Consider the following 26,646-nt stretch of genomic DNA (forward strand, 5'->3'; position numbering starts at 1 on the left):
TTTTTTCACTATAAAAAGTAAAGATTCGTTTACTTTCTATTTTTACTTGAATTTTAAAGTTAATATAACGTAAAATGGTCGTTTTCATGGCATGCATGTAAACTAAACTTAATTTGCGTTGACATTTTACAACCGTTTACATCATTTTAAGAGAGCACTTAATGGTAGGACTGGACATCAGGAATGATGATATTTAAATAGTAAAGGATTAATTGGTAAATACATTGTACTACATCAAGAGTATTCTATTTTTTTGTTATACTGTATTTCAACAACATTTGACTATAACATTATTTCAGGAATTGACATAATAATTAAGTAAGGAGTCTTAATTGTGAATTTTTAATTTGAATTGGCTGTTAAAACATGTAAAAAGTGTGACAGTCCGATTATAGTACACACCGCTACATATAAAATACATAACAATATCCACCTACCCAAAATAGAGGGTTTTGGGTCTTTAATCCAGAATATCAGTTCAATAACATTTCAAAAGCTTTGTTCACCCACAAGTCTGTATAAAAATGTTAAGAAAACAACTAATGTACAAAGGAAGTAAAGTATTAGTCAAAGTAAGACAGTGCATATACCCACATTGGTAAAGGGCGAACCACATTTCATCGTATAGAAAATAACCACATCCAAGATATCAGGCTTATAATTTTCGAATAAAACCAATAAAAGATCAAATCAAGTACAAGGTTTGAGAGAAAAAAATCGGAAAGGTTTTGACAATTACAGTTAAGGTAATATATGCCTTTTGTAAAACAATCCTAAGCTTTTCCAACAAGGATATACATTGACATATAACCTTAGATATAAATTGATATATATATATATATAACATAGGGAGCTTTGCTTGATCTTGATATGCCTGTTGGTATTTTACATAATCGTGTTCCTCAATGATATCCCTCTGGTATATTGTGCATCTTTTAAGCTAAAACCACATGATTACAATCTGTAACAAAAATGACTCGTGTATAGGTAGTTTAGACAATTGGTTGTGCTTTATTTTATGTAGACTATACTCCTGTAATTGACGTATTTCTTTGAAATGTGACTTCAAATTTATAATTTTTCATGTGTTTACCTTCACAACTGTATCAACGATAAAAAAAAATGCACATCGAAATATTTTCTGCATTCTATTTATAGCTAAAAGTAAGAATACAGTGTACATATTTCAGGGAAACAAGATGGTTACACAGAAATAAATAATTACTCAGTTAAGCATAATGGGCAAAATATAAGGAATGCTACATATTTGCCAATAATGTTCTAATCAAAATATTATGTGCTTAAAATCTAGAAATAAAAGCTAAGTTGTTTCTAATTCTTTCGTCTTCCATCTCTATATGTCCGAATAATCAATCTACATGATGTTAACAACTTCTCTCCAGACTTTAGCCTTGTCCCTGTCCTAAACAGCAAAAAGAAACATAGTTTTTTTGTAAAACGTTTCTCGTTAAAAATGATCTTTTAAGAAGCAAGAAATTAAAGGTTTCATTATCAACGAAATACAATGCGCAATTTCATTATTTTTATTTCAATTTTCAGACATTCTTGTTCATATCATCAAGCATAGGAGTAATGCATAATTGTTTAATTCAAAGCTTTCTTTAACTTATAAATCAAAAAAAATCAATCTGTATATCTATATATATGGTAAAATATATGATATAAGTGCGTGTAGTGCTGAGTGGTTTTAATCGTTTCTGTAGTGTCTACCAGAAAAGGCAAAATGATGACCTATGAGGACTAACCTTATATATATATTTCACACCATCTTGACATGAGAAACAGGAATGTATGTGGTTTATTGTGGGTTACTTAGCCATTTACAAGAAATTCAAAGACTCTCAAATTGCTGGGGGTAGGGATAACACATGGGGATTAACTTTGTACTTCATTTGATTTGAAATGAAGAACGTTTCTATTCTTTAGATTCTACATATAATTTACATGTTTGTGTAATTAAAAAAATGATGTTCAAGTTCAAAGGAGAAGAAGAAGGTAATCGTAGAACAAGAATACCTAAGCAAAAACAATAAGCATACCAAAGAAACATTCATCACTATAGTTCTCATCAGAACATTCTCCACAGTCATTATTTCCATCAAGTATTTTGTTAGCGTGAATACATTTTAGGCTTTCAGTACATATCAGCTCGTCCGCACCACATTCTATAAAAAACATGTAAGGTAATTATGATAAAAAAAAACATTCATGTTAAACAGAAAAGTAGTAGTTTCTTGATTTCAATTCCTCACATATATTTGAAAACAAGACATTATATATACAGAGTGCCAATAAAACGAAAAACCTTTTCTTTCAAAAACATTCTAAAAGTATTTTTGTATCTTTATCAGATATCTTCTGAAGTTGTTTAAACTTGACTTTTAAGATATCTTTAGACAAATTTACAGTTGAGTGATTTTTGGAAGTAATGTTAAGCACTAGGCTATTTTGAACGGAAATAAATCTTTGATTATGTATTAAATTTTCCTGGCCTCATTGGTTTTAGTTTAAGGATGTTTGCTACTGGGCCAGCGTGTTTGTTTTTGAGATATAAGGCATTGAAAATTTGGCAGGAAACAATTTTCTGTAGATTTGTCATACATTTAACATTGGGTACTAATTTCTAAAATAAACTATGAAAAAATAACAAGGATTTTATAAATTTTTTAAAAAGTGCTTTTAAACTACATGTATATGAAATTAAAATATGAAAAGAAAAGTATGGGTTAGCGGGCAAAATTTGTAATGGCACTTGGGTGGATAAAACCAGAGGATTCCAAAAATCCGACAAAAAGTTAAAAAAGATGACTAGCGAATATCCTTAAACATATTTTATTTGTATAAATAAAGGCAACAGTAGTCTACCGCTGTTCAATAGCCATAATTCGATTCAGCCAAAACAAATCCGGGTAACAAACTAAAACCGAGGGAAACACGTCAACTAGAAGAGGAAAACAACGGAACTTCAGTATACAGAACTACAACAAAAGCAAACGCAAACATATAATTTACAAAAAGGATGAGACACAAGTTAAAACAAACTTATGAAGTTTTCTCCCATTGGTAAGACACTTCAATAAACACCTGAGTAAATGCCAGCGACATGCAGCTTTGTGTCCAACTGATAAAAAAGGGCATGATAATTAATGATAGAGGTAAACATTCATTGTTAAATGTTCTTAAACTTAAACAATTATGACGTTTTGAAAGACTTTTTTTATTTTTGTTGTCGTGCCGTACTGCGACGTCTTAACGCTGAAGCCATTTGTTACGGTTGAACAATAATAGCAATTTTTGTTCTCAACTTTCAGACCCATTTCTACTATAAAATTTCAAAAATGATCTAATTGGAGTAAACAAAACTAAACAACGATATCAGGCTCAAATATTTTAGCACGCCAGACGCCCATTTCGTCTACATAAGACTCATCAGTAACGCTCTAATCGAAAAAGTAAAAAAGCCAAATTAAGTACAAAATTGAAGAGCATGGGACCAAAAATTTCAAAAATTATCCCAAATGACGCTAAGGAATTTTCTTTGCCTGAGGTAGAAAATCTAGTATTTCGATGAATTCAAACGTTAAGCAAACTGTCAATTTATAAATACGACTATATCAGTGATATATCTTGTCAACAAAGAAGTGCTGACTACTGGGCTTGTGATACCCTCGAGGAGTAAACCTCCACCAGCAGTGGCATCGACCCAGTGGTTGTAAATAAAACTAAACAGGCTTAGATATTTTCCCGAATATCTCAAAGTCATAATGAACAAGTAAGAATTCTATCCAAGCTACAGATGACCTCGTTTATTTCAAATAATTTCAAAATGTTTTAAGGATTTTTTCAAGGAAAAAAAGAACGAAGATATCGTCAGCACGGCGGAGATATATTCTACTCCGATAAGAACATGAACGGTAACATTTGTACATATGCAAATATTTCTAGAACGTCAGTGGAATATCATGTTCCTGTTTCCTGGGTCATAAAGATGAGTGGAAAATTTGCTTTCAAAGTCCAACCGCTAAAATAATTGTCGTTATGACGTCGCAATACGGCATCACAACAACAAAAAAGCCTTACAAGACGTCTTAAATATTTGAAATAACTTACCGAAACATCCCATTTCATCTGCAAAATCATTGCAGTCAGCTCTCCCGTCGCATACCCGCTCTTCTCGAATACATCTTTCTTCTTTCGGGCATTTGAAAGCATTTTTGTTACAAACTATGTGTATAAATAAAACAAAGTTACAATGCTTTTCTACAACATCTATAAACCAAGAAACAATAACTTAGACAGTAGGTAAAGCTGGGTTGAACCGAAGCTGAAAATTCAAATAAAAAAAAAAACGATATCCATAGTTTGCAATTACTTGCGTTTACCGTAAAAAATTCAAAGCACTTAATAATTCTAATATGAGTTGCATATCAACAAATACTTGAATGTGATTGCACCGTTAAAGTTTCTTTCGTAGGTTAACACTTCGATAAACCATGTTGCCGAAACTACTTACGTTGCCTATGGAAACATAACGTTGAAGTGTATTCATGCGCAACACTGGTGTTAAGAAAGTTAATAATAAAATAAAAATAATAAATAATATTTGGATTTAGACTTATAAGGATTAAACACATTTTTTTCCAGAGGTTATTGATGTGTAAACTTTGTCGCTGACTCACAAACTTAACATAAAAGTCCTTTGGACTGTTATTCAGTTTGTGAGTTAATCGACCGAGTTTACACATCAATAACAACTAGAAAAAAATGAGTTTTATCCTATTATTACGAAACTGAGGTTCCAATACCATTAGGCGAAGTAATCCTAATATTGCTTTCGTTTTTAGAGACTTTGTGATCATTTAACTTATTAATTCTATTAAAAAAATCACGCTAGATAGCACGTTTTGTCTTCAAAATACTTAATGATTAATGCAATGGGCCTAAACAATGATTGTATATTCAATTTGTAAAATTGTGTTGTTTTGTTGCTGTATTTCATTTTTTTCGTTGGTTTTATTTGTATATAATCTAACCGTTTGTTTTCTCGTTTTAAAGGTCATTTTCAGGCTCTTTAAAGCTTGCTTTGGTGTGGGAGCCAACGCTCAGTGTTGAATGCATAACTGCTTACATCAAAGACATTTGGACTTCGATGTAAAGTAGGCTCTTTGGCAGTCATACCACATATTCTTATCTTTATATTAAAGGAATCATTTTTTATATTATTGTTGAGAAAAAATGCTCCAATGAAAACATTATACCGGGGAAAACATAATCCGTATTTTGGTATTCAAAGACAACAATTTTAGTGATACAATGGGTATAATGTTTTAAACCATTTATGCGTTTCGTTTTCACGACACTGATCAGTTGCGCTGGGATCAAACAGTTTGAGAGACAAATCAAGGACGAAGCACTGCCAACCAAAATATCGAAAAAGTGTTCATAAAAAGGCCACGACTATTTTTGTCAGAGGTAGAAAAATCTGAAATATTTTACGTTGTTCAATATTTAAATCGAATACTATTATAATTCCACATCTGTTCAGTGATTTCGTGTAAGCCTGTTTGCCTCGAATGCGGGATGTCGTGGGTTCAATCGCCCGAAAGTTAACCCTACGACTTGAAAAATATGTGTTTGCTGCTTCTCCGCTAAACACACGGCATTTAGAAGTAACAGCAAAGATTTGTCGGTCCTGTGTCAGAATAATGTGTCCAGGTAGTGTGAAATGTCTTTCTATGCAATACTATGGACTGTTAACTTGTGAACAAGCTCGTTTTTTGCTCAACATGGCGGTCAAATACAAAACAGGGTCAATATTCATATCTCGTTATCATGTTCCCATCATGAATATGCATTTAAGGGCATACGATACAGTTACAGGGGAGGTAATGACGTTGCTAACGTAAACTGTTATTTTCGCGACGTCAAACTGTGACTTATCGGGAAAAGATGCAGTTGTCGACTGATTTTTATCATTCAAACTGATTTAACTTGAAAACGAGTTCATGGACCCCTCTTTTTTAAAATGACATTTGGTTTGATTACGTATGAAGATTATGTTTACCAATTTTCATGAAAAAGTCAATAGTGCAATTTTTTTAAATTTAATAAATATACAGCAAAAATGACGTTTTTTTCTACAATCATGGTCATTTGATTAATATGAGTTATTTGTAAAAATGAAATGTACAAATTTATAGAACATTTATATAAAACAGAAATTACAAATAATTTAACAAAAAACAGCTTGTGTTTATCTTTTAAAACAAAAAAGTTATGTATTTCTGTCGAAAAGAAAAAAAAAACGTCCACAAATCCGAATTTTGAGGAAATATCTGAAATTTCAACCTCAATTTATTCAAAAAGTAGCACATGATGGTATATTTTTTATTACATATTTGATTTAATCAGGTAAAAAATAGCCTATATGCAAATTTTCATCAAAATTTCATTATGGGATCAAAACTGTATCGTATGCCCTTAACTTTCCACTGGACGTTTAACAACCATCAGTCTCTCCTATATGCAGGGCTTATATTATTGAGTATATCAACACAGTCATATATGTGTTATGCACATAATCCGATTGGGCTGCGTAAAATTCAATACATCTTTATTCATTCATTCGTTTTAGCGCAATATATTTTCTTTTCTCTCTTTTCAAAATGTTTGTATTTTTTATGGCAAACGAAACCGCCTTTTCATTATTTTTTTTTGGCATTTCCTTGATCTTGTGTTTTTTTTCTTCAAAATACCATATTCTAATTCATTTCCTCAATAATGTCAATGGTATATATATTTCAAATTACAAAATACAGTAAGAATAAAAAAAAACATTTCATTTATAACATCACACAATAATTAATGTCAAACATTGCTGATGGTTTTGTAATGTTCATGAAATATTTGTTAAAATTCAAAAAAATCAAAAATTCAAAAATTACCCAATTTTAATTCTGTTTATCACCCAAGACCAACAATACTCAAACATATCACTAATAAATTTTGAAAGACAACATATAAGATCTTTATAAAATAAAAAGAAAATGGCGTGGTTTTTTTTTAAAAAAAAAATATTTTGACAAAAATCCAGAATGCCATATATATATATACCGATCAACTTTTTGAACTCAATAAGTCAAAATCTTCAAATAAATTGTGCATTTCAGACATAAATATATCAATTATAAATGTTAATAACTATTTTTTATTTTTTATTTGCACAAAATTTTTGATATGCTGCAGCCCCCCTTTTTCGAGAAAAAATTCGTTTTTCAGAATCATAAAATATTTGACAATTAAAAATGATCATATTTAAATGCTGTTCCTTGTGAACAATCTGAACATTTAAGCATAAAATTTCTTCAATGGTTGAAAGTAAATGCACCTTCCTTTTTTTGCTCATCTGGCACATTGGGGTCCAAAAGGTCATGTGAGTTTATGCCATTACTTGGTGTCTGGAGTTGTTTTTTTTTTTTGTCATAAAATATTTTAAAAATCTTCACTGAAACTACTAGGCCAAGTACTTGCAACCTTTACCTGGATGTTACTTAAGGTATCTAGGTAAACAAATTTGTACACAGATATTGAATCAATTAACAAATATGGCCGCCATTGTTAAAAATAGAAAGTACGGGTGAAATACAGTTTTTGGCTTTATCTCAAAAACTTCAGCAACTACAGCAAAACTTAAAGGAAGTTAATCGGTAGGATTATGAAATTTGTAGACTTATTGGACAATCCATGGGTTTCTCTCCCAGAATGGTAAATTTTCAAGGATTATTTAAAATATTTAGATTTCTCATAAAAAAAAGGATTTGCTATAACCCTTGTCTCTCCTGAGACTGATGCTATCAATGTTAAAGATTATGGTGTCGACTTCCAAAAAAACTTATCTATATGACATGTTTATCATTACAATGAAACATAATGAAAATGAAAAAAAAAAATATGTTCAGAATACTATTGCTTTGATATTTTCTATTCACCCTTTATAAACTCTCCATCAGGTTTGACTAGTAATTCAAATTCATTTTTTTTTATTACAGACTGTACCTACATTTGTTGAGTACAAATAGAAAAGAACTCTTAAGTGTATGTATGTTTTTCTGATTTTTGTGCCCGGCAAACGCAAGCGTATGAGGGGGTATATTAATAGTATCCGGTCGTCCAGCCGTCCGTCATTCCGTCCGTCCCAAAGACTTTGTGTATGCAACTACTCTGAAACCATTTGACGGAAAACTTTCACAAATATTCAAATATTCAATCAATTACCTTATATATGAGTTCAATCTGGGAACAGTAATAGAAAATAAAGGGATATGAAGTAAATGTACATGGAACAAAATCGCACAAAATTCATTTTTGTACATAGAAAAATACAAGTTATCAATGAACAGGGCTTTTATTCCTGTTCTTCGTCTTGACAGTCGATATACGGTCTTCAACAATGAACGAATCATTCATACCTTACAACGAGGTCAAGACGGCCCCTAGCGTCGACTTAAGCGATACTATTGATACAAATAAAAGTACAACTTATGTATGTTATGGCCAAGGTCCAATATATGGCCTTGTATGTGCCTTTGTTCAAATGATATCTTGTATTTCATCTTTTTTCTGTCATACAATGTCCAAAATTGCAAAACAATAAAAGATTTAACCAATTCTTATGACATTTTAACACATCGGTAGGATTAAGAGAAACAAGAAAAAGAGTACACTGATACCGCACTGGTAATTTTTCATGTTCAGTTAACCATAAAATCGGCGTCAAACCCTTTTTTGCATACAATTAAGAAATGTAACATCATAATTCATGTTTCCTAAGTTTCAAGTTGATGTAGTATAATGAATGGAAACGGGGGATGTGTCAAAAAGACAACAACCCGACCAAAATGTATAAAGCATTTTGTTAATACATTTTCTTCATGAATTAATTTGACAAAAAATTTTAACCTGAGACTAAACTGTTTTCACACTATCAAATTTTATGATCAGTGAACTGTGAAATTAGGGTCGAATTCCATACGTCATACAATTTAGATAGGTCACATCATAATGAACATGTGAACACTACAAGTTAATCAAAAACAACCTTGAACAAAACCTTTAACCTGATTCTGGACATACAGATGTAAAGACCAGAAAACATAATGCCCTACTACTATCGTAGTCAGGGCATCAAAAACCCTTTTTATTTGAACAACATTTGATTGTGTCATGACGAGTAACTGGACTTAACAAAACTGTCAGATTTGAGGGATTGATAAAAAGAAGCTCCATTTTGATTTCATGGATTTTCTGGATTGTCGTTCAAGAGTTTCAGTAATTTATCCGTCAGATTAAATGCGATCTAAACATATTGCACACAAACTGTAGTGTGTTTGAATTTGTTTCCTAAATATTTAACGTTATTGTCGGGATTGATAAAAGAAAATCCTATTTGATTTTCGAAGATTTTTTGTCACTCTATATAGTTATGGGAACTTTACTTTAGATTAAAGGAAATACACATCCTGTACCTGAAATTGTGTATTCTTTAATGAAGACTTTTGAATAATTTCTTTGGGATTGGTGAGAGTGAAGTATCACTTGATTTGGAAAAAATAGGCTCCGCCTGGACCAGCTTGATACAACCGCAGAGGTCGAACCCTGAACAGTTAGGGCAAGTATGGACACAACATTCAAGCTTGATACAGCTCTGAATTTGGCTTGTAATTAAATATTTGACACAGCATAGGTTTTTGATACAGAATGAATGTTGTCTGAGAACTTGATAATTAAAAATTGGACGTTTACCTTTTATGGTCCAATATCCAGAATCTAAATACATGGTTAGATTCAGCACATAAAAAAACCCCAGAATCAAAATTTTGTTGATATCAAACAAAGATTAATTTTGGACCCTTTGGATCTCAACGTGGACCAATTTAATAACGGGGCCCCAAATCCAAAATCTAAAGCCAAAGTTAAGATTCAGCAACCTAAAATATTCAATTTTTGTAAATCAAACAATGTTCAATTTTGGACCCCGATTTTGACCAACTTGAAAACTGGGCCCAAAACCAAAAATCTAGATACACATTTAGATTCAGCATTTCAAAGAATCCCAAGAAATTATTTTTTGTTAAAATCAAACAAAGTTTAATTTTGGACCTTTTGAACATGAATATGGACTAATTTGAAAACAGAACCCAAAATAAAAAATCCAAATACACGGATAGATTCAGCGAATCATAGAACCACAAATATTCAGTTTTTTTATGAAAAAATAAATTTAATTTTGGACCCTTTGGACCTCAATGAGGACCAATTTCAAACAGGGCCCAATATCCAAATCAAACACGCGGTAAGAATCCAAACAATTCAAGTCTTAAACTAATCCCCATTGAAATTGGTTAAGAGATTTTCTTTTTTTTTAAGATTTCTTGCTGTTGCGCAATACCGAGTAAATCAGTTGTCTGACTATATATACTAATTTACACACCTTTTTTTCATTTAATCAAACTGTTTTGTAATATATCAGTAATTGTTGATTATGTTCAAAGGAGCCTAGCAAGAGAACACAAAAGCAATTTATACTTAGTATTAGAAAGTCTTGTTTGTGAACCCTTTTAGCCTTTAATTCCTAAACAGTTAAAGCTAAAACCCCCAAAATCGATCCCAACCTTCCTTGTATGATATGGAATCTTGTGGTACAATTTCATAGAGATCCATAGACTTAAACTCAAGAAATTGTCTGGAAACCAGAAAATCCTTGTTTCCCCCCATCTTTGCCCCTTATTCTTAAACGATTTGGGCCATAATCCCTAAAGTAAATCCCAACCTTTCCTTGAGGTATGGAACCTTGTGGTACAATTTCAAAGAAATTTATACACTAATACACAAGTTATTGTCCTGAAACTAAAAATATGCTCGTTTTGGTCTTTTTTGGCCCTTAATTCCTAAACGGTCGGGACCATAACCCCCAAAATCAATCCCAACCTTCCTTTTGTGGTATTGAACATTGTGGTTAAATTTCGTAGAGATCCATTCACTTATCTAAATTTTATTTAAGTTATTTTCCGGAAACCAAATGTCTACAGACAACGACGACGCAGACGTGATGGCAATATACGAACGCACATTTTTGCGGTCGTATAAAAAAACCAGTTTAAATTGTGGTTAAAATGTTTATATGTTATTAATAAGGCCTTAACACATATCTGTGTTTCGGCTACCTACCCTAAACATTTACTCTCATTTTTAAACAAGCATGTTTAAATCAAATTTTTTTTTAAAAGGAATTATTTGCGTATCTACTGACCCTATTTTTCCAGCACGTTAGTGAAAACACATATATTTTAAGCTCATCTGACCCAAAGGGTCAAGTGAGCTAGTCTCATCACTTGGCGTCCGTCGTCCACGGACGTCGGCATCTGTTAACTTTCAGTTTTAAAAAATCTACTCCTTTGAAACAACTTGGCCAAATTAAACCAAACTTGGCCTATATCATCCTTAGAGTATTTAGTTTAAACAAAGTGTTCTGTGACTGGCCCACTAACCTAGATGGCCGATGTGGCTAAAAATAGAATATTGGGGTAAAATGCAGTTTTTAACTAAATTTACAGCATTTATCGGCAAAACTGGCATTGGGTAAAAATGTTAATCATGTTAAGATCTACATGATCTATCTGTCATGACCAATCAGAAAACTCATCGGCCCCGGAATTGTTAATTTTAAAAGAATTTTGCAGTTTTGGTTTATTATCTTAATATTATTATGGATAGAGGTAAACTGTAACACCAAAATGTTAAGCAAGGTTAGATCTACAAATATGTCAACATGACCAACATTGCCAATGGAACCTGTAAGGAATTATTGCTCTTTAAAGTACATTTTTCACAATTTTTCGTAAATTATAGTTAACTTTTACAAAAATCTTCTACTTTTAAACTATTGAGCCAAATGAAACCAAACTTGGCCACAATCATAATTAGGATATATATTTTTACATGACACAGGCTCTTTAAAGCCTATAGTTTTGACCTGAACTTGATCTAACATTTATGGAATTTTATGAAATTTCAACAGAAGTTTCTTCCAAATGAAAGAAAAGAAATTTTAGAATTTTATTTTATTTTTCCATATTAAACACGTTTGATATTCTGAAAAATAGATAATTTGTTTGGTGTTAACATTGAGAAAAGGCTCATATAGTAAAGTAAATAATAATCTGTTTCAAACAATCATTGAGATACAGAAAACTTTTACTAAAGAATCTTCATATCCATTTAGACTAAAATTAAAAACCATATTCATGATATTTCTGTTTGGTTCTTTTTAAACTCAACTTTTTAATAAATATAGGTTCAATCTGTGAGAACAGATGTTGAAACATGAATAACTTATTCAAACCTTCTGAAAAATTAAAAAAGCTTGAACAATTTGAATAAATTAAAGTTTTTGGAAGTCAACGTTAGCATCAGCCTCAGGCAAGACATAGGATGATGCGAAAATCATTTTTTCTATTTCCTCAAAAGGGAGAGGAGTACATTAACTGTCCGTTACCATTGAGGGAATTTTAAGCTTAAATGTCCAGAATATGCACAAGAGCAATATCTTTAATTTTCCAAAAAAAAAAAAAAAATTCTGAAGAAAAAAATTATTTTTTTATATAAAAAAAGGGGGTGCCGCGTATCCCGAATATTAACTTATTTTCATTCTTTACCAATCCAACTTCAAAAAATTTAATATTTTCATTAACAATTATAGTATTAATGTCAAAAATACAGAATAAAGTGAAGATTTTGGCTGATGAAGTTCAACAAGTTTGAATGTGCACATTTATGGGAACCTGAATTTTTGTCAAATTGGCAATTTTTTAATGAAAATATTTTTTTAAAAGAAGAAAAACCACGCCACTTTCTTTTTATTTTATATATATCTAATATGTTGTCTTTCAAAAATTGTTAGTGACATGTTAGAGTATTGTTGGTCTTGGGTGATAAACAGAATTACAAATTGGTGATTTTTGTGTTTTTTTAATTTTGAATTTTAACAATTTTTTAAATGGTTGCCATGGAAACAAAATATGAAATATATTCAGGTTTTTAACATTTCTGAACAGTTTAGTGCATTGCCTTTCAGCATTGTAAAAATCGTTATTGTAATCATTCATTAAATATATTTGTAGGGTGCTTAAACTTTCCTTTACTTTCTATTTTTCAAGGCTATTTTTTACACTTATTTAGGCAAAATGTTGTTTTGGCTGTTGCCATAGCAACGCATATCATAGAATGGAAATAAAGACTGAATTTTACTCATCTTTCCATGTTGTTAACATAAAGGACTAAAACAATGAATTGTGTGATATGTCATGAATCACCTTCTGCATGATTTTTACAAAGACAGGTACTTAAAAGCCAAAAACAATCAACATTAAAAACATCATGCATCAGAGACTAAAATCAATCAAAACACATCTGAGGGATTTATTGTTTTAACGCCATGGACAGTCAAAGAAGACATGACTTATGCAATGCCAAATTAAAGAATCGACAGTTCGAAGAATCGTTATATTACAATACATGTGTGGCATGTTAAATATAGATAAAGCATTATCTAAATAGAAAATTAACGTGGATGGGTATTTATACATTCCAAAAACCAATTGAAATAAAAATACAAATTTAGTTATGTATTAATTTGTTGATGACAAAATCGATGTTGCCAATATAAGCTATATTCAAAGATCTTATTACAACATTAATAAGATAACCTTTCCTAATAAGTTTGTTTAAAAGGTCGATGAGTTTACACTGATCGGATATTGATTTCCGTGCTTTTAGTACAATATTACCGTAAAATTTAGGATGAAATACCGTTTTCTACAGGTAAAGCCAAATTTACTTATCAAATCTTTGTATCTATGAAAGAATTTAGTAAAAATTTTAAGTAATGTATGGTAACGAAATCCCTGACTTAATAATTTAATAGTGATACATTGATTACGTTTGTTAAAATCTATGACATCACTACACACACAGGCATAGCGAACAAGTTGAGATATATAAACACCGTATGATGGAGCTGAAGGAACATCGCCGTCTAAAAAATGAAAATTTACAATAGGGAATGAAAAATCGTCTCTTTTGTCGTAAATTTACTATAGAGTTTCCCTTTAGCAATATTGATGTTAATATTATATTTATTTAAAATAAGTTCCTAGGGGTAAATTTCGGCAGTATATTTAGAGAACTCTGGATTATTTAACGAAAAAATATCATCAAGATAACGGTAGGTATTGTTGAATGTGTCAACCAAATGTAACAATAACAGGTCTTTACTGGGTTTGGCCATAAACTGTGATTCATAGCAATACAGGAACAGATCTGTTATTAAAGGGGGCAATTGGTGCCAATAGGAATACCTATAACATGTCGATAAACTTTATCGCCGAAACGTAGATATATGTTGTCCAGGAGAAAATTTACAACTTCAAATATATCTTCACATTTCCAGTAAGTGTATCTAGCATACTTTCCTTTTTCGTTACAGAAAAAGTCTTTATACGAGTCAAGCAAATATATTTGCATTCAGATTTTTCAAAAGACCATTTAATTAAATATGAAAACTTTTTCTTGATAAGATTGTGTGGAAGTGAAGTGTTAAAGAGGGGAAAAACATAACTGTCTCATCGATATGATTTAATGTCTATTATCAAAGTTTGTTGTGATGGAAAATATATTCAAAGTTGTTTCTTTAAACTTGCTGCATATGAAAAAAAAAGTTTAACTATTCTTTCAGATTAAAATAAATAGTTTTTATGATCGATATTGACTGATTTATTTCTTAATAGTTTCTTACCTATAAGAGCTGATTTAAATTGATAATATCGGATACAGTTTAACAATGGTCTTACAATGTCTCGTATTAATGGAAAAAAAATAAAAGACTCTTATTATACTGAATCAATTTTTGAGGAAAGCATGTGCACGGAGTTTTAATAAGTGATTGAATAAAAAACTAATCAAATACATATGTTTGCACGCCAGACGCGCGTTTCGTCTACATAAGACTCATCTGTGACGCCTTGGATTGATTTGTACATTTTGGTCGGATTGTTGTCTCTTTGACACATTCCCAGTTTCCAATCGAAAAAGTAAAACAGCCAGATTAAAAACAAAGTTGAAGAGCATGAAGACCAAAAATTCCAAAAAGTTATCCCAAATGAATGAACTTTCTTTGCCTGAGTTAAAAATCCTTCGTTTTTCCCTTAATCCAAAAGATTAGCAAACAGTAAATTTATAAATAAAACCATATTAGTGATATATCTTATCAACACAGAAGTGTTGACTACTGGGCTTGTGATACCCTCGGGGAGTAAACCTCCACCTGCAGTGGCATTGACTCAGTGGTTGTGAATAAAACTTAGATACTAGTAACAGGCTTACATATTTTTGCACGCCAGACGCGTGTTTTGTCTACATAATCGATTGAACCAGCCATTTGGTATAGTAAGCATACTTATATGATAGATTTAAAAATATATTATCATAATTACCAGTACAGTTCTCTTCATCCTCGGCACGTAGACATGCCTGAATTCCGTCACAACGCGTATCACTAGGGATACATCGCAGATATGAACTGCCCATGCATTGAACGGCCCCACCATTGCATACTGAAATTTGCAGGTAACATAAAATTTTCATCAAAATGTAAACAACTTATATTGTACAAAATAACAGAACCGGTAATCTGTGCAAATATGTATAATATATCAAGTTATGTGACCGACATAACTTGTTTAAAATATTATGCGACATGCCGTATAGCGGGTTATTTTCGCGGGTGTAAAATTTAGCGATTTTCATTGAATAAGGTGTACGAAATACTTTGACGGTTATTATTTTTGCGTATTTAAAAATTTTATCAATACATTTGCATGTGAACATTTATATTGGCGGAATTTATATGTTTGCGATTTTGTTCTATCCGCGAAATTTACACTCGGCGAAAAAACCCGTTATACGGTATGTTTTTAGGTAACATATTATACGTTATAACCATCGCTTTTTTATGGAATAGAATTATCTTTTTGATTGAAAATTGTTGCAAAAGTAAATTTATAAATTCATATGTTTCACGTATGTTTTACGTGTGAGTTTAAAGTGATAACATACAAGATATAATGATGAGGTATTAATATACACTTCATTTCACTGTATATGAACGCCCTATCTTTGTTCAAGGAATAAGACCGTAATGACTTGAAATAAATTGTTTGTCATATAAGGGACCAGAATTAACGACATAAACATGGACTTTATTTAAAAAATAACATAAAAGAGAGACGAAAGATACCTTAGGGGCAATCAAACTCAAATGTGGGAAACAAACTGACAAATTCATGGCAGAAATAATAAAAAAACGACGTAAAGACAAACAGACACACACAACACAACATAGAAAAAATAAAAATTGAGCAACACGAACCCCACAAAAAACCTGGGTGATCTCAGGTGCTCCGGAAGGGTACGCAAATCCTGCTCCACATGTGACACCCATCGTATTGCTCAACATACGTATAAATTCTGTTAATACAAGTCTCAAATGGTGTTGTAATTATCAAGAAACGAGTAATTAATTTCATAAATGTATTAACGGTTTAAATTTTGAAGCACGTTTCGAATAACAACGTAATTCCCGTGGTTCTAGAAGCCAAACAATATACAATTCCAAATTATAATGCAAATGGGCGAGCTGATAAAGCCCCACACGACATGTAATAAATCAACTATCTATATAAAAATAAGAAGACGTGGAATGAGTGCCAAAGAGACAACGATCCATCCAAGACGCAATGCAGTTAAAGTAAGCAATTAAAGGTTACAGTACAGCCTTCAACGCGGACTGTCTTGTCAGACAAACGGTAGATAATCAGGTTCAAATGATTTTTTATTACCCATTCAAAACGTATAATGTAAATGGTACGTCACGTTTTACAATGTGTTGGTCGATGGAACATATTTTTTGAAAACATACTTGTTTAAACGTATGAAGACGAAGAAAACATTCATGTGTAAATACCCAAACAAACAAAAACAGATCTGAATTCGATAAAATAAAATATCAAAGTATAGTTTCCTTTAATTTGTAAACATTTATCATTTATTGTGAATAATCGTTTTTACACTTAATACATAATTATAAGCTTAATTGTATTGCTTAAATTCAATTAAATAATGTAAGTATGCAAGTCCCTCACTGTAGTTGTGTGGTAGTTCATGTAGAAGAGTTTACGCTTAATCGGTCTATTCCCAAGTCAGTTGTGAAAACTGCAAATGATGTTTACTGGCTATGCGGCTATCAATAGTAATGTTAGATCGGCACTTTGTGTCTTAAGACTTTTCATTCGTTGCTTATGTACCTGTTTGTAGGTCTGACGGGTCAAATCCTTAACATCGGATGTGTACAGCTTTTAGTTTGTGCTGTTACACTTATCTTTTCGGTCAGTGGTGAATGCTCACAATATAAAATAAAAAAGATGTGTAATGATTGCCAATGAGACAACCCTCCATCCATAACCAATTCAAATGACGTTGATGTAAGCAGTTACAGACTTCAATGCGGAGCCTTACCTCACCCCATAGTAGGCCGTAGATGGTCCCACAATAAGTAAAAATTATGGTTTTTATCTTTTATTCGACCATCCTCATTATTATTGTTTTAATAAAATAAATTAGAATTATTAAAATACTACTAGTCCGGACACCTCATATAAGCGATTCAATGAAAAAAAGTGATTTATCAATATAGTACTAGTAATTTAAAAAGCTTCTTTTTTTAAATACGACCAACGTTGTCTTTTTGAATGAATAAAATTTTAAGTTGAATAACTATACACCCTTTAAAGTATAACAAACTATTAAAAAAACAAAAACACAAATTAGTAATTTATGATACAAACCATCACATTCATATTCATCAGTTCCATCGTAGCAGTCTTCTATCCCATTACATCTATTTTTCTTTGGATAACATTGTTTGTCACTTTTACATTCTAGTTCCTCTGGTGAACAATTTTCCCCATCTGTATAATAAGATATACCAAATCAATAATTTTAAAGAATATTCTTTTTGGAATATTCTACAATGTAGCAACTAACATGGCTTCTTACAATTTACCTTACATTATGAAAACATGTATAACAAATAAAAATAAATGTACTTGTCCTTACATGAAGCTAGCAGATTTTTTTAATAAGGTTTTTTAGTTGAATTAGATTGAACAATTTTATGACAGCAATTTTCAATTCCTCGTTTCAATACATCAGTCTATAATGTTTCTTACCCTTATCTCAAAAGAGAGACGAAAGATACCAGAGGGACAGTCAAACTCATAGATCGAAAACAAACTGACAACGCCATGGCCAAAAATTAAAAGACAAACAGACAAATAATAGTACAGATGACACAACATAGAAAACCAAAGACTAAGCAACACTAGAAAACACTGGGGGTGATCTCAGGTGCTCCGGAAGGGTAAGCAGATCCTGCTCCACATGTGGCACCCGTCAAATGAATCATATTACAACACACTTTATATCTCTGATACTAACACCTTTAAAGAACGCGCTTGGACAAAATTGTGAATAAGTGTTTTACATCTTTTGTCTCGATTAAAATCATAATTGTTTTCCGAAGTACTACATATGTATGCATGTATATATAACAATATTGATAAATAAAACTAAAATACTAAGAACTGTGCTTAATTTCTTATTAAAATGTTTACTGCACCTAATACACGTTTTCAAGCTCCAAAAATGGTATTTTGGATTACATACCAACACCTCTTGCTACTCATCTTCTGGTAAAAAATATTACATACTTGCTACATGGAGTCCAATCATAACCAACCATATCAAACTGTAATTTCTTTGCATTTCGAAATGTCTAGAAAAAGTAGAATACATTTTCTTATTCTTTTAACGGTATCGTTATCGTTGACCTTCCATGTTTTTAAATTTTGTTTTACCTTTTTACGATTGCATATTATTTTAATGTAAATCTTTTCTCATTATTTGAGAATCTACTATGTTCAAAATCGGGAATATAAAAAAAAAATCGATATTATTTATAAATGCAATAAAAAATTATGTCTAAAAAGGATAAATTTTAAAAAGGAATTAACAAACAGTTTCCGTTGTTTGAAAGGAACATTATCTTTTCGGTATCCATAAAATCTAAATTGGAATAAAGAATTTAAACAATTTTGGAAGAATTTACACAAGTTTCTAAATTCTGATATCATTTGAAATAAATATTTATTTGTTTGGTACAAATTGTTTACATAAATAGTTTTTATCATGAATAGTTTGTGTCTTTTATTAAAAAAAAGTTCTATTTTTTTATACTGTTTCCTCCAATGCTTCAGTGGACATGTATGCTATTTCTAAATACTTGCAGCATAAATAGTCCTTGTGAATTGATGTGTTTAATAGTGAATCGTTAACTATATGAAAAGCAGAAAATACTAATAAATCATATTTTTAATGATATAATGACAACTTACCTTGTGTCTGTAGCACCAGTGCCTGTTTCTTTTAAAACTTATCAAGTGAATATAAAGCATAATAGTTTCATCACGTGTGGGTTTAATGAGAATCCGTTATTTTGATTGGCGGACATTAATCGATAGGCCATCCAAACACAGATTTTGTTTCCGTAAACAAAATCAATATTTATGATAGCTCGTGGTTCATATAAAAACGACGATGCAAAGAAAAAATTTTAAAAAAAAGTTTGATATACTAGTAACTCGTAATTTTAGTTTTAGCATAAAAATGTTATCATAAAAATTGAATACTTCTTTTTGTAATTTAACTGTTTTGTAAAAGCGTTGATCGTGCGCACACTTTTAGAAATGTGATTTGGTAAACGCTTTTACATCCCAATAACATTTCAAAAAGTTTTCATATCACCATTAAGTGCAAGTTCTGCACTGACAAATTCTGTAAGTTTTGTAAACATAATGACATTAATGAACAGTTATCCTTGAAGAGTTCATTCAAATACCACACCTCACATTTGGAGATAACGTCAATAAATGAAAATATTCAGATACTTGACCAATTATAACATTTAAGTATATGACGAGATAAAAAAATTACCATGTACTTTCAAAACATAATTTTCCACCTAAGTAATTGTCAGCTAATTGAACTTTCATTTTAAATAATGATGATGAAAGTAAAGTGGTGAATTTCACATGCCTTCAAATAATTTAAATCTTTTGACCAGTAAAACTACTTTTCATTCATTAAAGGTTATTAAAGTTCATTAAAGTTTGAAGGCGACAACCGATGGAATTTTCTGTTGGATTAAGTAAAAATGATAACCTATACAAAAAAGCAAAGGCATTACTTAGTAAACAAATTGTATAATAATTGAATAAAAAAGAATCAGAATAGTGTAATGAAAAGTACTGGATTAAGATATTATTTGGAACATTTGGTTAACGGGTACCAATACTGTTAAATTATAGAATAAAGAATGGAAATATAAATGAATGGCATAGAAACATTTGAGACTTTTTTGGCATTTAGACCATACGCACAGGTTAAGCAATGACAAAAATACATGAAAATGATTTTGAAAATTGACTGCAGTGATAAGAACAAAAAAGAACCTACTTCAAATGTACATTTTAAATATGCATTCAAAACAACTATAAAATCAGTGGAGAAGACCATTATCTAGATACCACGTAAAACCTACTCCCATACAAATAGTATAAAAACTGTAACAATAAGATTTAAATAAATGAAGAATGAAAACCTTTTAAAGAAAAGAGTGAGGTGAAAGTTGAATGACCTTATAAAAAGAAAGCACTATACGATCGTCTAAGGTAAGTTTGAAGTTTGAAAGTTGAATTTATTACGTCACGATTAGCGTTTAAATCATGTGGTATGCACTAAAATCATGGGTTCCTCTTTATTATTGGTCGTGTCAACCGTCAAAGTCACAGAAAGCTGCTGAAAATGCATTAATGATTGACAGAAAGGTTAACCCGTTCTTATGGGAATGTTTTCAGTCAAGTTTTTTCCCTTCTGATTTTGCTAATTTTCACCCATTACAGTCTGTGTTTGCAGTTAAGTGGTATACACTGAAAACCTTTATAACAATTCTACAGTGGATTCTGTGGCATTTTAGCATACGAGAAACATTGCGGACGTAAATGTGCCTGCCATTACATCCATAGACTTGGTAAGAAACTGACGTTGTAGCTGTTATACTGTCTTGCAAATTTCGTTGCCTAATTGATTGGAATGACGTGACGTTAAACTAGAGGTTGACCTGGTCCATTGGTGGTCACTTACGAGTAATGCAATCAATCAATTACTATATATATGTCTTAATGTAAAATCACACTATTTCAACTGCTTTTAATCATGTCAATAATTCATTACAATTTGCCGTGCAGATAGATCTTCTTTATTGCAAAATTTTTAAGGAAAAAACAAATTGGGGTCATCGATGTTGCTTTCGAGATATGACGTCATCAATAAACAATGGATTATGTTATTCCAAAATATAGAAATGGCGCTCTATTAAGTTGCTTATAAAATAAAAAAAAAAATTTAAAAAAAAATGTTCCGCTTTAGATGCAAGCAAAGTCAAATATAACTTATACCTTATAACAATTCATTTTTCATGATTTCCGTCTTTAAATTGGTCCTAGTCAAAACTTGCACAACTCACCATAATGTATTCAATCGGTGGTAACAATTTTTGTTTTGTCCCATCATCTTGAACCCATTTTTCATACATCTTTTCATTTTTATTGTATGTAATCTGTTACATGTCCATCGCCTGTGTATTGAACCTTTTACTGTTACTAGGATGTATAATAAATATGCATGAAGACTGACAATAAAAAACACATCGCCATGTTCAAACAAAAAATTGCTTTGTAATAAACGGTTATTTTTTTTCTTGTACCATTTTATGTTGTACATGTTTAGTTATTCTAGTTACTTCAAGTTAATTTATCAGCTGACAAATGAGAGTATGGCTAGCCATCGAGTTAGAGTTTAAGCTCAATTTTGAGTTGAAAATTAAGGTAAAGTTTGAGTTTTACTTCGAGTTCGAGTATTAGTTTGAGTAAGAGCAAGCCTTCGAATTAAACTTAGATTTAGAGTATAAACTCGGGTAAGAGTTAACATTTGGAGATCCAATAAAATTCAGAGTAAGATTGCAGTTTCTTTTTCTATTCGTCCACCCGTTTTTGTTTTACTTAAATGTCAATTCTTTCATCACATGCATTTATTTCAGTATGGTATATATTCTTAGCTAATGATGATCATAAATAGGTAAACGACTAGAACAAGTTTGAAAAAAAATGATTTGATTGTGTGTGTTGAATGCCACTATCACCAGTCTCTGCTTTGTCATGGTAACCACTTTATTTTGGGGAAGGCATCGAGATATCCAGAGAAAATCAGTTGCCAGTTTGTATTTGAAAAATGATTATCTTTCAAATTGTAAGTAAAGATCCGAATTTGAAGATCTCCCAATTACGATGTTGACATGCACGTGATCACAATGGTAAATCTAGACATGCATCTACATCTAAATTTTTTATTTTAGAAAAAATGTTTTTTGGTTATTTTCTTTAAACCAAATTTGTTTTTTTGCTAAACTTTCAGTGACAAATATTGCACGAATATCAAAACGAAAACCTTTTTTGTAATACTCTTCCACTTAATGGACTTTACATGTGTTAGGTAAAGTGTATAAACACTCCTGAAGACATGGTATTCTGCATTAATGCACATGTGTGTGAGTGTGGGTTAAATATAAGTATTATGTGTATTGATGTGTATACATTGGGCCCGCTGCGTTTGTTTGCGCCTATCCTGGGTCGGGGGTCTGGTGTTCGGTGGTTGTCGTTTGTTGGTGTGGTTCGTGGGTGTTTCTCGTTTCTCGTTTTTTATATAGATTAGACCGTTGGTTTTCCCGTTTGAATGGTTTTACACTAGTCATTTTTGGGGCCCTTTATAGCTTGCTGTTCGGTGTGAGCCAAGGCTCCGTGTTGAAGACCGTACTGTGACCTATAATGGTTTACTTTTATAAATTTTGACTTAGATGGAGAGTTGTCTCATTGGCACTCATACCACATCTTCTTATATCTATGTTTATTGATGTTGTAAATTTCCATCTGCAGGAGTAAAATAGCATTAAGGCACTAGGCATATCGTTTGATATTCTGAAAGAACTATGCACATTTTTTTATATTCCGAGATTGCTCTGGCGTCTGACGGCTTTTTTTAACTTGCTGGTCCCACAGACCCAGCAAGTTCTTAACAAGCCGTACTATTAGGCATTAAAGAATGGTCTAGTATAATTAACTATGTAAATGATAGTGCTGTATGACATTTTCATTGATCTTGACAGTATGTAGCCGATGTTCTTTAATTTCTTCAAGAGACTTTTACCGAGTGTTCTTTTTTCCCCATTGACAAGAATGGAGGGTTTTATATTTTAACAAATAGTAAAACTGATATCGTTTAAAGCATTAAAGATAAAACAAAAAGTCTGACGACGACGGTAATGTTAATAATATGTTGAAAGGAAGCCACATGTAAATTTTGGATGGACCCGATGTCGGACAAATTGTAAAGCATTTCACTAAAAATCGGCTTTTGCCCATGACCGTAGCACCTGACTTGTGCGACACAACCACATGAAAATTTATCTAGCCGGATACCAGCCCTTATAGTATTGACCAAGTTTATGCCACGGAGGTCACGATTTATTTTACTTAGAAAAACCTATAGGTGAGTAAAATAGCCGAATTGTACACAAAATGTTCCCGTCATATGTAAACAAAGTTGTTATTTTCAGAAAAACCTTTTTGCACCCAAATTAGTATCGAAATCTTGTTCTATTTACTGTAGATTCAGAAATTATTGCGAGGTTTTTATTAATGCGAATAATGCGATTGAGTGAGTATCGCAATAATAAGAACTCGCATTCTGATATCTGATATAAATAACTGTATGCAGATTTTCCTGCAATCGCAATAATTAATCTCGCATTTTTGTCCTTTCAACAAAAATCGCAATAATAAATGCACGCAATAGTTTCTGAATTTACAGTATTTTGGACTATTGAACCATTGTGAATAACATGTGTGGATTCATTTTATAACTCGATTCACTTCTAATCTGGGATTAAAGGATGTATTGCGATAAGAGGCCTCAGCTGCCCATGATTTTGCACAAAAAAAATCCATGATAAATACAATTTTATTTATGCCATAACGTAGGTCGATATTCTAAATCTAAAGAACCATCATGATTTGCTGAGAAAAATGACACCTTGTGTGCGAAATTCTGACTGTCCTTCACATCACTTTTACCCAATATTTGCATTAGGCCTATGGAAAAATGTCCATGAGAGGGTATACAAAAACGAATTTTTCACTATGCCTTGCACGCGGAACCAGCTCCATATTATCATCATTTGTTGATAATTGAAAAATCATCTCACATGCAAATTTACAACCTGGTTCCGCGTGCAAGGCATATCGAAATATGAAAAAAAAATCACTTTTTGCATAAAAAATCGAATTATATAACTGTGTTTATTCATGGACATTAACTTTGTAAACTGTATATAATCATATCTCTTTAACTTTTTTCAATATTTTGCTGCTCTTAATGTGAATAATATAGTAATTCTAAAATTCTGGATAAAATATACACATGAAGATATGACACTGACAATTGTTTCAATTGAATATATACATTGGGAAATAGTGGAAAAGGCAAAATCTAGTGATTGAGTGAAAGAATTATTATATTCCAAATAATTCAGAGATTGCCATGATCATTTTTTTCATTATTTCAAAAAGCAAAGTAATACTTAATCTAATAGTAAAATAATGTGTAAATATTTTTTTTCCTTGTATAAATGAAATTGTTTGCCTCATTATAGTGTGTGGCCATGCTCTAGCTTCAATAATTCCATACCAATTAAAGTTGCATGCATGTAATGTTAATTAGTATGGCCATGCATAAACGCAAAAGCCTGTATGTTGACAAAATGTTCTTTAAAAAGTCAAAAGATAACATGTGACAGGTGATCAGGTAAAATGATGCGAGATAATCGAGGTAGACTCTTATTACATGAGTGATTATCTATTCGTCAACTCTTACTATAGTACTGTTAATTTCACAGACTGGTTGATCGACTTGGTCAATTTAGATGTCCCTTTTGGATTGTTAATTTTACTAACTGGTTGATGAAAACGATTTGATAAAGGGCAACATCTATAGTCAGGTGACTGTTATTTAACGCGTTAATAACGATTTCTTTGCTGTTGCTAGAGACAAATATTTCCTTAGTAACCAGTTCAAAAAATTAACTCAAAACTGATATTCTAAATATGGTAAAACTCATTTGTTATTGCATTTAAGGTAAAAAAAAAATCAGTAATGAACAACATAGTATTCTTAGTAATAACAAATAGATACAGATACTTTAAAATATGTGAAATCTTAACTGAGTATACAAGGCAAGAAGTCAGGTCTTAAAGAATACGTTTAATTTGGCTAAAAATGAACAAGTTTGGACCCTTTCCATTTTTTAGCATAAATGTAGACCATAAATGACTTTAATCTCATTAAGAATCACATACATATATATGAAAAAATATGTTTGGGTCAACATCACATTATTTAGGATAATATTGCTAAAATAGGTATCACAACCCCCCTTTTTCACAGAAAAATGAAGTTATTATTAACACTTTGTTTCACAGAGATCCGTTATTCACCAAATATTTCTTAATGCTTCTAAAGTTAATGACTTTATTGTATAATTATTGTATAAGTATGAGACCCTTGCCTATGACCATGCTATATTGCTAAATTTTAAGGGCCAGCGGTCACCCTTTAGCGATCCATCTGTCCGTCCGTCCTTCAGTCCCTCTGTCCATAACAAATCATGTCCACTCTTAAGAACCTTTATAATTACAAAGTTTATACATGGCATGTATATTCATTAACACCAGAGAATGCGTTATCCACGCTATAACTTAAGAATGGTGTGAAAATACTTGACTTGACTATTCACCACTGTCAAAAGGGGTATCACAATTATCGTGAAAATATCTAGGTAAAAGCTCAATAACTGCTGAGGTCAAATGTGGAAATTCCAATGTTCTTTGCTAGAGATTGTGTGTTCGCTGTACAACTTGCAAACGGTTTTAAGTTCATCGATACTACATCATGTACATGGCATGATCATGCATCACATCAGAAGTTGTGTCTAAATTAATGTCCAAATATCTCGTCAAATATGTCAAATGTCAACAAATTTTGCACACATAATAAATTTCTCTGTAAACCAAACAAATGCAGTTAAGGTTTTTGAAGTGAGGTATTTAAAGTCCCATGTTCGCTGTTGGATTCAATGTGGCTTGGTATTTATATATCCAGCTTTCGTGCATTTTGTTTACTTTTTTATACGTGTGTGTCCTGTTGGTAAATTTTTGCTTAGTGGTTGTCTGTTTATTTCGTTTGTGTTCTTTGTACTTGTGGTTTGAATTTTCGGTACATTTTACA

General features: G+C 31.4%; 1 protein-coding gene across 1 annotated transcript; it reads right to left on the reverse strand.

Annotated features, from left to right (window-relative positions):
* Positions 1 to 294: 294 nt before the first annotated feature.
* On the reverse strand, positions 295 to 19,616 carry LOC127721467 (atrial natriuretic peptide-converting enzyme-like). The gene is made up of 7 exons (XM_052228211.1): positions 19,587 to 19,616; positions 18,903 to 18,967; positions 17,979 to 18,101; positions 15,570 to 15,689; positions 4,132 to 4,245; positions 2,061 to 2,186; positions 295 to 1,423 (listed from the first exon to the last, which is right to left on the reverse strand). Exons 2-7 carry the CDS (start codon positions 18,955 to 18,957, stop codon positions 1,407 to 1,409), a joined length of 555 nt encoding a protein of 184 aa, XP_052084171.1. The 5' UTR covers positions 18,958 to 18,967; positions 19,587 to 19,616; the 3' UTR covers positions 295 to 1,406.
* Positions 19,617 to 26,646: the final 7,030 nt, after the last annotated feature.

Source organism: Mytilus californianus, unplaced genomic scaffold (assembly GCF_021869535.1).
Source record: "Mytilus californianus isolate M0D057914Y unplaced genomic scaffold, xbMytCali1.0.p SCAF_12, whole genome shotgun sequence".
In the NCBI taxonomy this organism is placed as follows: domain Eukaryota; kingdom Metazoa; phylum Mollusca; class Bivalvia; order Mytilida; family Mytilidae; genus Mytilus; species Mytilus californianus.